The sequence below is a fragment of the Bos javanicus genome, chromosome 19 (genome assembly GCF_032452875.1).
Source record: "Bos javanicus breed banteng chromosome 19, ARS-OSU_banteng_1.0, whole genome shotgun sequence".
Lineage (NCBI taxonomy): Eukaryota > Metazoa > Chordata > Mammalia > Artiodactyla > Bovidae > Bos > Bos javanicus.
This window is the reverse complement of record NC_083886.1, coordinates 59,911,991-59,929,944: the sequence shown is the minus strand read 5'-3', so window position 1 is coordinate 59,929,944 and position 17,954 is coordinate 59,911,991. Positions and strand designations below refer to the sequence as shown.

General features: G+C 50.7%; 1 protein-coding gene across 7 annotated transcripts in view; it reads right to left on the bottom strand.

Moving 5' to 3' along the window:
* SLC39A11 (solute carrier family 39 member 11) overlaps positions 1 to 17,954 on the bottom strand; it is a 372,698-nt gene that overhangs the window by 160,634 nt on the left and 194,110 nt on the right. For 6 of the 7 annotated variants that reach the window (XM_061392963.1, XM_061392958.1, XM_061392961.1 and 3 more), the window contains one exon: positions 13,655 to 13,796. In XM_061392963.1, the coding sequence (XP_061248947.1) occupies positions 13,655 to 13,796 (142 nt within the window). The remainder of the gene's footprint in view (positions 1 to 13,654; positions 13,797 to 17,954) is intronic. The other variant, XM_061392959.1, reaches the window with a different exon arrangement.

Sequence of the window (17,954 nt, the reverse complement as noted above, 5' to 3'; positions counted from 1 at the left end):
GCAACACAGCCTTACTCACCACTCCCTCATTTCAAAATTATTGAATCATATCTGTATTTAGAATTTTTGCATTCTGCTTATTGTGAATTTTTGCATTAATTTGGAGTTTTAAAAATGCTGCATTAAAATATTTTTTAATCTCGATTACTACTGAGGGTTCGGGGACTCACTTTAGTTTTAAGTTCAAATGAGTGATTATAATTTTGTACGAGATAAATGTTCTACATTTTTAGACTTAATGACAAACAAAATAAATAATGGTTCTAAATTAAAAGGCTTTAACACTCAAATACAATGCACGAGACTAGATTAAATCAGACTTGGCACCCCGTACATATATATATATATACTGTATCTTGTCAAAGATATTTTCAAAATAATTCACAAAATTTGAAAACATACTGGAGATATGAGTGCCTCTCTCCTGTCTCACTCACCCTAATCTAGGCCCTGAGGTTCACCAACCCACTGGGTGCAACTGAGACAACGCGAGAGAAGCAGCAGCAAGCAAAACCCGTTTCTGTTGCAGCAGCAAAGAGGACTGAACCCTGGACAGGTGCTCAGCAATGTCATTTCATCCGTAACAAGCATGAATGGGAGTGCTGGTATCCCCATTCTACAGATGAGAAAACTAGGGATCGGAGACACGGATCATCTCACCAGAGCCACTGGGTGGGCGGTGCTGAAATGGGAACCCCGGCGTGCCCGACACAAAAGGCCAACGTCCTCGAGCTCCTACACCTGTGCTCAGGGGCTGGTCACCTGGGCCACATTTTAGACCACCGCCACCACCCCAGCCTCGGCCAGAGCCTGGTACTCGACAGAAGTCCCAGAAAACACAGGCTCTAGTCTATGCGGGCCAAAAGAGTTAGGCACGACTGAGTAGCTAACACAACGGTGTTGTAGCAAAACCAGAAATGCGTGAAGAGCCTTTGGCACGCATAGCCAAACGAGCCTGCAGGAGTTGAACGGTCCTGGCTCCTCTTTAGCTGCTACTAACAAAGCCTGGAAGCTGGACTTGTCCTTCGCCAAGCTAACTTCTCTCTGGCTCCACATAAATTACGGTCTGCACGGGGCACACGCCTACCCCTAGGCCCCTCGTACGGCTCTGCATCTCAAAAGGAAGACGCTCACAGCTGATAACTTCGAGGACACCACACCGGGTTGCCGAGCCATCTGACACAAGCTTTTGGCTATAAACTTGCAGAAAAAAAAAAGAAAAACATTCAAGACCCTCCTGAGGATACAGAGCCTCTCCCCATTCCCAGAGGAGGGCACAGGCCCTGCGATGCCAGCCTGCTGTGTGTTCATCTTCGCCAGGCAAAGATAAAGCCATTTGTTTCTGTTTCCTCCAAACTCTGTACTTCTCTTATTTGGCACTTGGGGGACCGGGGCCAAGACTTTGCCCCCAGTGGCTCTTCTCTGCTCCTGACCCAGGTCCTCAGGGACTCCGGGGGATCGGGATGAAGTGAAGAGCAGACGAAAAGTTCCGGACATGGCTCCACCACGAAGAACTGCCCCTCCCCAGATGCCAATAACCCGACAGTCTGTGGCTTTCATCAGGTACTCAGGGGGCCTCTGTCCCACAGAACGGTCAAGGTCACGGCAGGCGTTGAGAATGACGGCTTAGGAGGGTCACCCTGTGAGGGTCCAAATAAGGAGGAGGCCGGGAGCTACCTGAGGCCATCTACACAGACACCACGACAACCTTAGACAACACACCTGCCCCCTCGTTAGGAGCCAACATTGCTACTCAATTAAACAAAATTTTTTATCCTGAAACTTCACATTGCAAGTTTCAAGTTGCATCTGCATTTCTTAACGGGAGGGAGACAGGAACCGAGGCAAGTGACTCTCTTCCCTTCCTGCTCCCTCCAGAGCTGTCCCAGGGGTCTGGGAGTCCTGAGAAACTCAACATTTAATTCTCATTAAGTGGGTTCTTTGATGAGTTCAGAGAAGACAACGGCACTTAGAGGATAAGAGGCATCTCTGTGTTTGACATGTGGAGGTGAAGGGTCCTCTCCTGGGAAAGGATGAATGCTTGTCCACCTCAGTGGACCCACTTGATGTGATATTCAAACATCCCTGACTTTGCACACACAATCTAAATAGGAAACAAGAGTGGGAGGAAACGGAGACCGAGGAGAGAAAAACAGAGGTCCCACAGCCCTGTCCTGGAGCCCCCTAATCAGACTCTCAGAATACCAGTCCTGAGTCACCATGTCCTGCTCTGCCCATCAAGCTGTCTGATCAAAACCTGCGTCTGTGCAGCCTCCCACAGTCAGAATTTTAAACAAGCTTGTGGGGTCCCACGACTTCCCCGGAGCAGCTCATTAGTTCCAGGAGAAGCGTTTCAATTTCGATCGACTTGTGGCCTCTTCTCTTCGCTTTGTTGTTAAACATAATGCCCCCAAAGGCTTCACATCACTTGCTGGATCCTGAAAATTGGCTGAGCAACCGCTTAATCCAATCACTAGTAAAAAAAATTGACTCTGAAGTCTCGGTCAGCTAATAGGATCCCGTTAGATGCCAGCGTGGAGTCTTTATCCGCATCCCTACTGTCCTTTTCCAGCCATAAGACAGGTGGAGAGGAGAAAAGGGGAGAAGCAGGGTACAGTCAGAGCCCCCTGGTCGTATTGCAACAGAAGGCCCCAAGAGAAAGGAAATTAACATGCTAATCTTCTTTACCCCCTGTCTGCAGGAGACACTCGAGAAGCAAGAAAAATTCAACACCAGGTGGTTAATAATGCTAATCAAGTCGGGCCGGGTGACAGGTGGGTTGGAGGATTGTCACGAAGATGCTTGAAGGATGACTTGAAGGAGAGGCGGGGTCTCCATAACAGACCCCACGGTGTCTGCACTTGTCAAGACACTCCACCCCAAATGTGTGGCGGGGGCCCTGTCCACATTTCGCTTGGATGAGTTTAATTAGCGCTGCCAGTGGATGAGCTTCCGTTCTGCAAAACCAACCAGAAGCAAAGCCTGGAGGAAAGCTTCACCCAGATCGGGTTTTCTAGAAAGAGGGGAGGGGCCCCCGGGTGGAATCTGCCCCCAGGATCTCCACGCACAGAGGCAAGAAAGCACCTCTGAAGAGCTTTTCCAGTTACTGCACTACCAGGATCTGCTGCTCCGGGGCTGCAAACGGCACTGCGGGGCCCGACAGAGCCCGGGAGAATTCTCCAGGGACCCTCCGTGCCGAGGGCGAGGGAGGAAGGAAGGGGGACAGGTCACTGGAGAGAGGAGAGGAGGAGGGATGCGGAGAGTAAGACAGGAAGACGCAGGTGAGAGAGAGACCAGGAGAGAGGGAGGGGCCAGGGGAAGGAGACCAGACAAAGGGTGACATCCAGCTCGCCAAGCAGAGAAGTCCTGGCGGACCGCAGCAGAGAAGGGGAAAGGTTACCACGGCAACACCCTGCAGGACCACACGGGCTGCCCAGGCGACCAGGCGACGCTCAGAAAAGACCTGCAGCCCTCGGCGGCCCCGCCTGCCACCACCTCCGCTTGCCTGGGGCTGTGCCCAAGGCCCTGCGCTCAGATGCCAAGGTCTCGGACCAGAAGCCACCGCCACTCTGTCCCTCCTTGTGACACCAAGGACACTAGCCCGCCAGGCCCCTCTGCCCGTGGAATTTTCCAGGCAAGAATACCGGAGTGGGTTGCCATTTCCTACTCCATCCTTCTTGGCCCTTTCCGTAAAAGCCAAAAGGCAAGAGGAGGGGAGGAAATAAACAACTGAGATGGGACTGAATAAGTCCATTTGAGATCTTAAATCCAAAGTGCCACCTTTCAATCCACTTGAAACCAAAGTGCCACCTTATGCCTCTTCAGCTTAAGGAGCTTGTGCAAAAAATAACATCTGAAAAAAACAAACAAAAAAAAGATCTGGAAAGAGCCGGGCTGTCGGGCTTTGGCAACAGCACCGGTTCTCTGGGTAATAAAAGCTTGGCAGGAACATCCTAACGGGGGCTGGGGCTGCCCAACACTCTTGTCTGCTCTGTTTCCCAAAAGCACATTAAAAACACATTTCACTGTTTAATAGACTTATGAGCTGAAATGAATGTGTCAGAATTCTAATAAATATGATGGAACCTGCTAGCCCAGCAAATGTTAAATTTTGCAAAAGGAGACAGTATCCCTAACTCCTTCATAGACACTTAATGAATATTTTAAACAGAGAGTCCTGGCAGCTGCTCTGAAGGTTCCAATGAATTAAGTGGGGGCTTTATGACTGCCAGGATTAGGTGCTTCTGGTTTCCTCTCCCTATTTCCCCTCTCCCTTCCCATGTGCAGGACAGAAGCCCCCCACCCACCACCACCGCCCCTCCTCTGCCAAATAACCAAGCTCCTACAGCCTGGCCACGGGGGAGCAGAGGGTGGGGCTGGTGAGCGGACCAGGCTGAAACGTGTCCCCCTCCACTGGAAGGTGCCTCCACATGGGATCTCGCCTAGAAATAGAGTCTGCAGGTGGGACGAGTTAAGAAGTGGGCACAGTGGGTTAGGGCGGGTCCAACAGTTGGGGTCTTATGTAAGCAGAGGGAGATTCAGACACTGAGGCACAGACATGCACACAGGATAGAAGCCCATGTGACAACGTGTTCGAGACTGGAGGTTTGCGGCTGCAAGCCAAGGAGTGCCGGGGGCCACCAGAAGTTACTAGAACCCATGAAGCTGTTAAACAGCCTGACCCTGTGGACGCTTTGATTTCAAAATTCCAGCCTCCGGAGCTGTGAGGGCACCCGTTTCTGTGAAGACACACAGTTAGTGGAACATCATATGGCAGCCCTGGGAGATTAACCGTCAGGAGAGCACGCCTATCCATTCCCCCATGTGTGACTATGAATCCCCCCAAAGTCAGCGGAGTAATTCCTCTAGGGGGGACTGCACACCTGCCAGCAGTCTTGCAAGACGGGACTTCAGATCACCTGACTCTGTCTCTGCTTGCTGCCTCGAGAAACTCTCCACCTCATCAGTGCGGTTTTCCACACTGATGACTCAGCATTCCCAGTGCATCCAAGTATGGGAAGAACAGATAAAGAGGTGGAAATACAGTGAAAGAATCAAAGAGATAGAAAGGAAAGGAAGGGAGGAGGGAGGAAGGAAGAAGGAAGGGAAGGGAGGAGAAAGGAAGGAAGGGAACAAGGGAGGAAGGAAGGAAGGGGGAAACGGAGGGAACCACGCCAGTGCCCTTCCTTCAGGGGGTTACCATCCATAAGAAGGCAATGTTTCAAAGAAATCAGGCGCTATTAGGGGCTGAGTTGTGTCCCCTCAAATGCATGCACTGAAGCCCTAATCCCCAGGACTCAGTATTTAACTGGGTTTGGAAACAGGGTCTTTAAAGAGGTAATTTCATTATAACGAGGTCATCGAGGTGGACCCTCAACCAACAGGATGGGTAGGCAGAGGAACACAGGCGGAAGGAAGGCCAGCGGAGGACGCAGGGAGAAGGTGGCCGTCTACACACCACGGGGAGATGCCTGCGAAGAAAGCACCCCACCCACTCCCGGACCTGAGACCTCAAGACTCCAGAACTGTGAGAAAACGTATTTCCGCTGCACAAGCCGCTCACCCTGCAGTCCTTCGTTATGGCAGCCCTGACACGCGACCCCATGAACCGTAGCCCGCCAGGCTCCTCTGTCCGTGGGATTCTCCAGGCAAGAATACTGGAGTGGGTTGCCACTCCCTTCTCCAGGGGATCTTCCCGACCCAGGGATCGAACCCAAGTCTCCTGCGTTGCCAGGAGGATTCTTTATCCCTGAGCCACCTAGGAAATGTATACAGGCTCCAAGCTGCCTCTGGGACCAGGCCTCCCGAAAAATGCACGGCACACTGACGGCCTAACAGGAAAAGTGGTGTTGCAGTGCTAAATTACACAACTCAGACGCGAAAGAATCTATAAAAAGTATCCACGTAAGAATGCTCTCCCGAGCTGAGACTCGGGGACGCTCACTCAGGCCTCCCACACAGAGCCCAGTCCCAGAGGGCGTTTCTGTGTTACTTATTTCATTAAACATTCACGGTGCTAAAGAGCTCCTGGTAATTATTATCGTTGAACACTGCTGTTCATCCTTTGCTGTTATTGTTCACTCAGTCGTGTCTGACTCTTTGCAACCCCATGGACTGCAGCACGCCAGGCTTCCCTGTCCTTCACTATCTCCCAGAATTTGCTCAAACTCATGTCCACTGAGTTGATGATGCCATCCAACCACCTCTTCCTCTGTCGCCCCCTTCTCCTCCTGCCCTCAATCCTTTGGCAAAATATTTTTATCCTTTATCCTTCAGCAAAATATTTTTGTTTTGGTTTGGTTTTTTGCTATGAAAACGTGGCACAGTTTAATAGCCTCAGTGCCACTGCCACGTGCTGACAGGTTTGGTTCATGGCCCTTTAAATGAAGAAACCCAGGTTACGGGCCTTGGCCCAGAAAGGACATAACAAAAGCAAGGCTTGTCTGTTTTTCAGGTCCCAAGCAATTCCTCTCAGTGAGGCCAGGAGAAGACTGGAAAATGTCCCCTAACCAGCCAATCACAGGAAAAAAAAAAAAAAAGTCTAATTGCTAAAACCACATGCCAAGGCATTAAATTTACATGAACAACTGTGAAGTTATTCTTTATCTGTAGCGATCTTACTGATACAAATTCAAAATTACTGATATCATCTCAGAGACGTCCCTAAACACATTATTTTGGAGACCTAGTCATTTTTAAAAAAGAGCTGCATCTGACTCCTGATCAAAGTGCTCTGCTATATTTCAAATGGATAACCAACAAAGACCTCCTGTACAGCATGGGGGACTCTGCTCAAGGTCGCGTGGCAGGCTGGATGGGAGGGGAGTTTGGAGGAGAGTGGACGCACGTGTGTGGATGGCTGAGTCCCGTCGCTATTCACCTGAAACTGTCTCAACATTGTTAATCAGCTAGACCCCAATACAAAATAAAAAATTTTCTAAAAACCCACAAATGTAAGTGTACTAAATCTGACTGGAGATGTTGGTGACAGAAGTCAAGGAAGACTTGGAAAATTAGAAGATCTGTCAGAGGAAGCTTGAAGCTGCTTAAATAAGCCCTCTTTGCTTCCCTAGGACTCAACTATTCTGAGGAATTTCAGTGCTGAGGAAATCTAGGAGTTGGGAGCTGGATACGTGAGGCTGGTCTTACAGAGAGAACAGACAACTGTCCCCCAAGAAGGGAGTTCACCCCCATAGTGACTGGCTGCCCCCAAGCCCCACGTGTGTGCTGAAAACCATAATCCTCCAAAGGCCAAGCAGTGTGAAAAGCCATCTGTTGGGCTCACCTTTCAGTGGCTAAGACTCCATGCTCTCAATGCATGGGGGACCAGGTTCCATCCCTGCGCAGGGAACTAGACCCCACACGAAGCACCTGAGTGTTCCCATGCCGCATAATAATATACCATTAAAAAAAGAAGAAGCAGCAAGTGTCCCCGGTTAAAATGCACACACAGAGGCAGGACTAAAACGCCGTCAGTTACCGGTGCCTCCACATTCAACGGCTGATCAAATCTTTTCCCAGAAGCACCAAAGGGAGGACATTTAACGAGAGAAATGGGGGAGAGGAATGATTCCAAGCTCTGATTGAAGGAGGACAGCAGGATGCCTGGAGAGCAGCTGGGGGCGCCTCGTGGAGGGGGACGGGCATCGGAGAGCACACCCGCTCCATCGCAAGGTGGAGTGAGCCATCCTGTAGGCGCTCATCTGGGGCTGGGACACTTGGAAACCTTAGGCCAAAAGAGGTAAACTCTGTCTCCCAAGACCAGTTCTAGTTCTACGAGAAAATGCCACCCAGCAAGGCCAGAGCATAAACAACGAGGAATTCAAGATTTTAGACTAAGAAACAAACAAATACTTGTGTCCAGGGGTGGTAAATTTCTCCAAATTCACAGCCCACTTAAAGCTATGTCTGCATTGGTTTCATTTTGCAAAACATGGTTTCTCGTCTGCCAGGCTGTCCAGGTAGAATTATCTTTGCCAGCTGAATTCTCCTGACATAACAGAGTAAGACATCAAGGGAAAACGTGTCTCTAACAGGAGTTTCTTACGGCTTGGGCTTGCCTGACTTGAATCCCCATTCATGTCTCCCCCAACCAGCTTTGAAAAGGTTCATGGATAATAAATAGAAGCCACTTCACAACTAATTTCCCAAATTAAATCCACCTCTTTCTCTCCTGGAAAATAATGCCTGCTTCTGTTCCTTCCACAGAAACACAAAATTACATTCAATTTTCCATCTGGCATGCTAATGGATCCATAAAAAAAAAAAAAAACAGTCTTGGAGAGTTTCAGCTTCCTCTCTCAGAACAAACAAGGAAATGGGGAAGTTAACAATTATCTTCCCGGGTAGCTCAGCCGATAAAGAATCTGTCTGCAGTGCAGGAGACCCCAGTTTCATATCTGGGTCAGGAAGACCCCTGGAGAAGGGATAGGTTACCCTCTCTAGTAATCTTGGTTTTCCCTGGTGGCTCAGATGGTAAAGAATCTGTCTGCAATGCAGGAGACACAGGTTCGATCCCTGGGTTGGGAAGATCCCCTGGAGAAGGGCATGACAGCCCACTCTAGCATTCTTGCCTGGAGAATCCTATGGACAGAGGAGCCTGGCGGCTACAGTCCACAGGGTCACAAAGAGTCGGACATGACTGAGCAACTAACACACTCACTTTCACTTTCAGCCTAAAGAGTGACTTCCCAGGTGGCACCAGAGGTAAAGAACTTGCCTGTCAAAGCAGGCAGACATAGGAGACGTGGGTTTGATCCCTGGGTTGGGAGGATCCTCTGGAGGAGGGCATGGCAATCCACTCTGGTGCTCTTGCCTGGAGAATTCCATGGACTGGAGTGCTAGGGTCCTCGGGGTCGCAAAGAGTCAGACACGACTGAAGCAACTTAGCACGTAGCCTAAGGAGAGTCCTCGTGAGAAAGGAGAAAGACAGAAAGTTCACTGGCAGCTGAATGGGGCTGTTAAGGTGAAGAAACCCAGGTTCTAGATAAACACAGAGGTCATGGATCCATGTGAAGTGTGATGGACGTTATAGACCTTTGCCTTCCAAAAATGCACATCTTTTTTAAAGATTGGAGTATAGTTGCTTTACAATGTGTGTTAGTTTCTGCTGTACAACGCGACTCAGCCACGTGTACACATGTATTCCCTCCCTTGGAGCATCTCTTCCACACCCCATCCCACCCCTCAGGTCATCACAGAGCGCTGAGCGGCTACACAGCAGCTCCCCACCAGCTATCCCTTTAACCCACAGCAACGGACACATGTCAGCCCCACTCTCCCAACTCACCCACCCTCTCCTTGCCCCGCTGTGCCCGCAAGTCTGTTCTCTGCATCTGTGTCTCTATTCATCAGTGCCATTTTTCTAGATTCCTCAAAACACACGGATCTTTCTGCATAAAGCTCCAAGAGGTTCACAGACTCTTTGGTGCCCACTCTTGGGCTCCAGATGTACAGAACCTCTGGCTTAATTTCCAGAATTTACTCAACCATAGAACCGCCTACAGAGATGTGTTAACACGTGAAAATCTCTCTGCTGCATTAACAGCAAAAGACGGTGAACACTCTAAAAGGCCAACGAGAGGGGACTTATTAGGTAAGATCACAGCCAAAAATAAGAATGGGCGGCATCAGTGAGTGTTCCCGGAACAGAAACCAAAATGTGTTATGAAGTGGAAAACACCAGGCGCAGAGAAAGCGGGGCCAGGCACGACGGGGCGAACGCCACATCAGGACTTCCGAAAAGGGGGGCCGGGCACGACGGGGCGAATGCCGCATCAGGACTTCTGAGAGGAAACACGGGAGATGAGAAACAGTGTCTGTGTCTGAGAGGGGAACCTGGGCGGTAAGGGATCTGAAAGTGAAAGTGAAAGTGAAGTCGCTCAGTCCTGTCTGACTCTTCGAGGCCCCATGGACTGTAGCCCACCAGGCTCCTCCCTCCATGGGATTCTCCAGGCAAGAGTACTGGAGTGGGGTGCCATTTCCTTCTCCAGGGCATCTTCCTGACCCAGGGATTGAATCCGGGTCTCCCTCATTCCAGGCAGACGCTTTAACCTCTGAGCCAGGGATCTGAAGGAGGAAGAAAAATTACTTATAGTTGTCACCCAGGTCATTATTTTCTTAATTAAAAGAAAGTTGGTTGGAGATAGATACATAGCTGGGGGTGGGGGGCAGTGAGGGTGGGAGAAAGACAAAGAATGATTTATAAGAACTTCTGGTCTACCTGTGACCCAGACTACCCCCAGCCCTGGGAACAGTTGATACTGTAAAACATTTGGCACTGAGATGTACATAGGAAAGCATCGTAAACACATAAATGCTTTCCCTGGCGAGGGCCGCTGCTGAGACTCGGGGCAGCTGAACCCCTGTCTCGCAGAGCGGCCCTTCTGGCTTTTCCTCTTTTTGAACCAATTACAGGACATTACAACGGCAGTGCCAATATTAGTTTTTAGAGGCTGATGTTATTCACTAAACACCCATTAAACCAATCTCCGGGCTCCATTTACAGCAAGCTTAAGGGCAGATCCAGATGGTACAAATAAGCCATGCTCAGACTGGATCTGCACACAGCCAATCATCAAATAGCTATTATCAACTTTCAAGTCCTCAACTGCCTGACATCCACAAGTGTGCCCAGGCGAGAAGAGGAACAACCTTTCCGGAGGTAGCTGGGTTCCCTTGGGCTCCAAAAACCATCTCTGCGCTCCCCCCATCCTCCGTGGGCTGCGTTTGCCCTCGGGTCTGAATGGCTAGCAACAGCGACCAAGGGTTGCCTGGTAACCTGGTAACGGGCTCTGCCCAGGTGCTTCTGAGCAGAGGACAGGATGGCATCGCCTCCCATGCAGCCTCTGCTCGCCACCCGGCCCTGGGGTGGCCAAGAAGGTCCAGCAAGCCTGGGAGACTTTCCAGCAAAGTCAACTCCTGAGGCAGGAGGACCCTGAAAGGAATGCTTTCCCGGCGAGGACCCGAGTGACCCAATGGACTGTATGTCGGAGAAGCGATGGCACCCCAGTCCAGTGCTCTTGCCTGGAAAATCCCACAGATGGAGGGGCCTGGTGGGCTGCAGTCCATGGGGTCGCTAGGAGTCAGACACGACTGAGCGACTTCACTTTCACTTTTCACTTTTCACTTTCATGCATTGGAGAAGGAAATGGCAACCCACTCCAGTGTTCTTGCCTGGAGAATCCCGGGGACGGGGAGCCTGGTGGGCTGCCGTCTATGGGGTCACACAGAGTCGGACACGACTGAAGCGACTTAGCAGCAGCAGCAGCAGGACTGTATGTAGTCCACCAGGCTCCTCTGTCCAAGGGATGACCCCGGCAAGAATACTGAAGTGGGTGGCCATTTCCTCCTCCAGGGGATCTTCCCAACCCAGGGATTGAACCCGGGTCTCCCACACTGCAGGCGGATTGTCTACCACTCAGCCACCGGAGAAGCCAGCAGAGAAGACGCTGAGATAAACCAAACACAGACTCAGAACTCGGCAGAGCAGGATGACTGGCCAGAGAAAACCCGGAGGAAACGCCCCAGCAGGTGATTTAAACTACCCCGAGGGCACGAGTGTCTCTGAGCCTGCCCACGCGCCTGTCCACCGTACTGTCCTCTCTTCCTCCTAATAAACACCTCACTTGTGTTTCACTAATTTCCGTCTTCGTGGGGTTCTCTTCTACAAAGCGGAGGGGCCCGGGCCTCGTCACTGGCCACTGGTCCAGTGGCTCGGATTTGGCGCTCTCGCCGCCGGGGCCTGATCTTAGTTTCTGACTGGGAACTGAAACCCTGCTTCCAAGCCACGGCAGGCAGAGGCCACCCAACGTCAGTCCCACCGGCCCTATATTCTCGTGGTCCTGTCGGAAAAGGTTCATGTCAAAGGGATCTCTTTTTACTTTTTTTTTTTTGCTTCAATTAAGTCGTATTTTATTTGCTAATGATTTACACGTTGACAATGACCTTGAAGACGGTATTGTCAACACTTTTTAAAAATTTATTTATTTTCAATTGAAGGATAATTGCTTTACAATATTGTGTTGGTTTCTGCCACACACCAACATGAATCAGCCAGAGGTATATGCCCTTTTTTACTTTTTTGATTGACAGGCACTGAACCTTTCCCCTGTGGCCTTGAAGACTGAAAAAAATGGGAGAGGATAAAGTCTGGCAAACTCCTTCATCCTATAGACGGCTCAGAGTCAGAACCACAAAGTCTTCATTGGGGATCACAGGAGATCCAACATGCAAGAGCTGGGGAGAATTGGCAGAAAGCCTTCTGTCCCAGAGTCCCCACGACTCGGCATGGAAAGTGATCGCCTTAACTGGAGGACGGTGCCCCACCCTGGCCACCAGACAGCTCTTGACTCTCCAGTAAAAGGAAGGCCGCAGACCACGCCCGAGGGAGCTGACTTGAGAACGAATGACACGTGTGACTGGACGTGGGGGGTGGGTCGGAGTTTTCGAGCTAACCCTCTGTTACTTGAGCTCTCGTTGGATGAATTTTCATTTCCTGATTAAATTCCACATCGGAAGAGGTGGGGGGGCCGTGAGTTTCAACCCGAGTGGAGGAGGTGTTCGAGTTTCCACGAACAATTCTTGCAGGACCTAATCTGAGCACGGATAGCTGAGAACTGGCGGATGCGCGGCTATAACGCGTGTAGGTTACAGGATCTCTACTCCCGAGGTCTAGGGATCGTTTCAGAGACACCACATGCACACATCAAATTAAAACGCCAGCCCGGAAACGTGAGAGGACTTGCTCCCTTAAATCACAAAGGTGAAGACGGTGGCCAGTCAGCAGTCTCTTTCTCCTGGATTCATCTAAAAGAGAGGAACTCCAAGCAAGGGATGGGGCGGCTGCTTTCAGCATCCTTTGCCTGGTTTAGTTTCTGAGTCTGAGATTTACAGAAGTGGAGGAAAAGGAAGGGACGTTTCACCGCAACGCGGGACTTAAACAAAGGCCAAGGAAAAGAAAGGAAGCCACCTCTCCTGGTGCAAACTGGCACTTAAAGCAGCCAACTCCCCCAAGTGAGCCACGACGGGGCACGGAAGGGGAAGTCTGCACTGAGGCTGGAGACCAGCATCATTCTTCAACTCCTCCTCAGGGGGCACCAACCCAGGCTGCACAGCCCCCAAGGAGATTCAGGAATATAGCATCTCCCCCGCCCCGATTCCACTCGAGAGGATGCACTCCCTCTAGCTTAAGAGAAAATGCATGGCTTCGCCGTCAGTGTTTTTAGGTTTTCAGGCTCCAGACTGAATCAGTGAAAACAAGACCCAAAGTTGCCCCAGATGAACCAGAAAGATGAAAGTCACGTCAGCAGAAAGGAACGTCCAGGGGGCCATCAGAGCGGGAGACAGAGGGACAAAGGTCTGTCCGCTGCAACCCGAATCAGCCCAAACCCACCAGAGCAGCCCACGGGCCCACTTGTCCAAGTCAGGGAAACAGGCAAAGGTTCTGTTACATACTGTGCTCTAAGCAGGTGGTTTGGAGAACCAACATGGAGGGGAGGCGTGTGGCCAGATGCTGGCCCAGCCCCGGGCGACAGCAAGGTGGGCACCTGGCAAAGACAGGACGGAGCAGCTGGCACGTCCCGGCCACCCCTCCCACCCCCGGCTCTGGTCTCTCCTGTCTGACTCAGCTCGTGGTCTGCAGCAGGGAGCTTGCCTGAGAGAAGCCCCGCTCTACCTATCCGGATGGAAAGTTCGCTCTCGGGGAAGAGCATCCTGGCACCCTCCGCGTCGGACTTCTTCGTCAGCAGGGGGTCCAAATTCAGTGCCAGGGCCATCTGCAGGTCTTCCGCTGCACCCTGAAATGAGAAGCAGGGCATCACTATAGCACCTCCTCTGCCGTCATCCCCCAGTCCCTCCAGCTCCTGGGGACCCAGGCAACCTGCTCATCTCCACTGAGGGCACCGGCTGCCTGGGTCAGACCCAGCTGCCAGGCCGGGAGGAGCCGTGAGCAAGGCCACAAGCTTTCTGGCTGCAGAACTTTGGGGATGACAACAGCTGGGATTGGAGGCGACCGTGCTGACCCCAGAAACGGGAAAAACAAACACTGGGAAAGAGCAGGTCAAACACCAAAGCCCTCTCTCCTCTCACCACAGGGCAAAGGGCAGAAGGGACTCAGTTCCTGAACCATCAAAAGAAGCCTGGACGGCAGGTCCGCCCAGTGGTGGCCTCAGTACGGGAACCAAGGTCAGCAATTTCCAGGAATTCAGCATCTTCCGGTTTCTCATGACATCAAAAGAGGAGGAGAGGCAAATAGAAGCATCTCAAAAGAAGGAAAGGGAGAGTCCTGGAGGACACAGCACATCTAAAGTTAAGCCCAGTTGGCCTTAAATCACATCAGCCTTCTGCTTTGTCCATCACCAGTTATTTTGACTCTTCTTTGCATTTGCTGAGCAAAGTCTTGATTTTGATCTTCACGTTTACTGAACAAATATTTACTGAATGTCAACTTTCTGGACACCTGGTAAACTACCCAGTTCTAGCTCTTATGGAGCTTACAGTCCAGCGAGGGGCAAACCAGTGAGTCTACAATGGGGCTGTGAGTCTGTCTTCCAAAGACATCGACGGGACCCCTAGGACCTAAGGGAAGGTGAACAGAATCATCTCAATGGCAAGGAAACAGCAGATATCTTCTGAAAACCAGGCAAAATAGTTCCAAACAAATGGAAGTTTCCATTTAAAATGTGTGTACCTCAAAATGCCAAATACTGTATGAGTCCACTTACGTGAAATACCTAGTTTAGGCAAAATCAGAGACAGAAACTAGAGGTTACCAGCGCTTCCCTGGGGGCTCAGATGGTAAAGAATCTGCCTGCAATGCAGTTAGCCCTGGGTTCGATCCCTGGGTCGGGAAGATCCCCTGGAGAAGGGAATGGCAACCCGCTCCAGTATTCTTGCCTGGAGCATCCCATGGACAGAGGAGCCTGGCGGGCTACAGTCCATGGGGTCGCAGAGAGCTGGACATGACTGAGCAACTGACACTTTCACTTTTTCACTTTCAGGGGCTGGGAAGGAGTGGGGAGTTACTGCTCAACAGTCACAGGGCTCCTGTTTGGGGTGATAAAGTTCTGGAGGTGGACGGTGGTGACGGCTGCACAGCACTCTGAATGCAATCACTGCCATGAGTTATACACTTTAAATGGTTACAGTGGCAGATTTAACGTTATGTATATATTATACCATAATTTTAAAATAACAATGCAATATGCGAAACAGAATGGTACACTTTGGGTGAGCATCCGTAAAGCTGGTAAAAAGAAAAAAAAAATAAAAATAGCCAACTTAGTGGAGTAAATAAACAAATAAAATGTGTGATCTCAAAGGGGAGAAAAGAAGGTTTAATCACCCAATCATGGAATGCATCTGTTTATAAGCAAGTGCTAAATCTGTTTTCTTGGGTAAGTTTCAGAGGGGAATCTCACAAAAGTGATGCCTAGCTGTATCTTGCATAAAGACACACACACACACACCTTCTTGCTCATCAGGGATCAGAAAGAGAAATGATTCGGGTGTTTTACTTCATTATTTCTGTCCAACTAAAGGTAAAAAGTGAAATATAAACCCTTCCTCTCATGTCCTCTGACTCCTCCAATATATTTCTGTTGTCCTCATCATTTATTTACAATGCCCTTTATAGGGCCCTTTTCAAAACTGAAGTAGAGTTGATTTACAATGTTAATTTGTCTTGTGCAGCAAAGCCACTCAGTCACACACATATACATGCTTGGTTTCATATTCTTTTCCATTATGGTTTATCACAGGGCATGGAAAAGAGTTCCCTTTTCATGCACTTTAATAAAGACGCTGACACCTCCTTTAACCTTGTTTTAAAATGGAAGGGAAAAAAGCCTTGTGGCACTGTGCGAGCCGCCCTCATTGAAGTTCTTAGGTCCCCCCCCCCCCGCCGCCCCGGAGAATCCTAGGGGCAGCGGGCTCTCATCTGCGATGTCGCTGGGAGGGGGCATCAAGAGAGCATCCCGCTGAAGGGTCAAGGCTGACGACGCAGCAGATGGACGACCCCTGGGGACAGAAGGGCCTTGGAGCAGGCCGGCCCCGCCCTGCCCCCTGCGACAGCTGGCGTCCGTGCCACGTGCCGAGGGCCACGCAGTCTCAGCTCTTTGTCCATAAGCTTTAATTATTTCTCATCCTACATCTCACACTGACATCTGAGGCACCACCACGGCCATAAGTGTTTCCCCTGGAAAGCCTGTGCCTCAACTGGTGTTTCTTCCTTTGTCTTGCTTCTTTTTACAACGTGACTGAGGCAGAAGCGGGGCAAAGATGTGGAAAGGGAACCACTTCATTCCAGCAGAGATATGGCCGCCTTCATCCACTTGGGGTGGCTGCTTTGATGGGGGGTGGGCGGCGATCGGTCAGGTACAGCCGGGAGAGACCCTGGTTTTAACTGAGAACAGTGGCTTTCAGCTGGGGTGACTCTGCTCCCCACGGGACATTTGGCAATGGGTGCTTTGTGTGTGGGGTGGGGAAGAGGGGGTGCAGGCATCTAGTGTGGAGAAGCCAGGGATGCCACCGAACACCCAACAACACGCAGGGCGGCCCCCACCACAGAGAGTGACCCGGCCAAATGCCAACAGTGTTGAAGCTGAGACACTCCGCTTTAGAAGGATGAGAACGCTCACGACCTTTCTTTATTGCTAGCCATGCTGAGAACGCACAGGCCCTCTCTTTACTGTCAAGATAAGAACTTTGCTGCTTCCTCCAGGAAGCCTACCTGCCTTCAGGTATTTGGCAAATTTTTATTAAGTATCAACTGCACACCAGAACCAGTCTAGGTCCTGATGATTCAAAAGAGCCAAGTCCCCTGTCCTGCCAGAGACAGACAAGAAACTCACAATATACTATAAAACCGAGGGCTGGTCGGGATAATGTTGATTAGAGAAATAAATCATCACCATAGTGACATAGCAAAACTGTTTTAAGTTCTGGGCTCCAGTAAGTAAGTAAGTACTCACTGTTGTAACTACTGTGTCAGGCTTTCTTCCAGCATCTCATTATGAAGTGCAAAGCTGGAGGGTTCCTCCAGACACAGTGCTGAGAGAGGCCTCTCCGAGAAGGTGGCATCTGAGCAAAGACCCGAATGGAAGGGAAGAAGCCATACGGACTTCTGAAGGTGGGGTTTCAGGCCAGGAGACAAACCACCCCTCCCTTCCCCCACCAAATCCCTGGACCCTTTTATCAACTACATTCCGTTGGTTGTCATTACCTTATTCCAGCGCTGGGGGTGGGGTGTACTGAGACAATCCCACCTCAGCTTCACTTAGAAGCTGCCTTTTAAAAAGCTGAACAAAACCCTAGCAGATCTCGCTTGTATTCACCCCACTCCTGGGCACTGGGCCCCACCTGTGGCCTCAGGAAGGCAGGGCGGGCTGTGCAGCAGAAAGCTGCAGGGGGCACTCCCAGGTGATGGGGGGACAGCTTCTGCGGTCCAGCGTCCCTGAGCATCCCCAGACCCAGGCACCGGCCGGCCTCCTGGGGCTCTTTTTAAGCCTCCCTTCTAGGTTCCACCCTCCCCTCTCCACCACTGATTTGGAGAAGGAAAGGGCAACCCACTCCAGTATTCTTGCCTGGAGAATTCCACAGACAGAGGAGCCTGGTGGGCTACAGTCTAGGGGGTCACAAAGAGTCAAACACGACTGAACAATTTTCACTCTAGGTTCCACCCTCCCCAACCCTCCCACGGAGAAACACACCCCTTGGAATTTCAAGGAACAGTCTGGCAAGAGACACCTGCTGTGCCTTGGTGGCTTTATCATATGTTCTTGACATTGAGGGAGAGTCAGGAAACCCCTGTGGAGCTGACACCCCTCCTGGTGCCCTGGAGCCCCGTCTGCTCATCCAGCTCGGACACTGCAGTGGAAGGGTGCGGCATTTTTTTTTTACTGGACCCTTAAATAAACACAGCTTCCACCTGTGCTCAGGGGGAAGGGCAGTGGGAA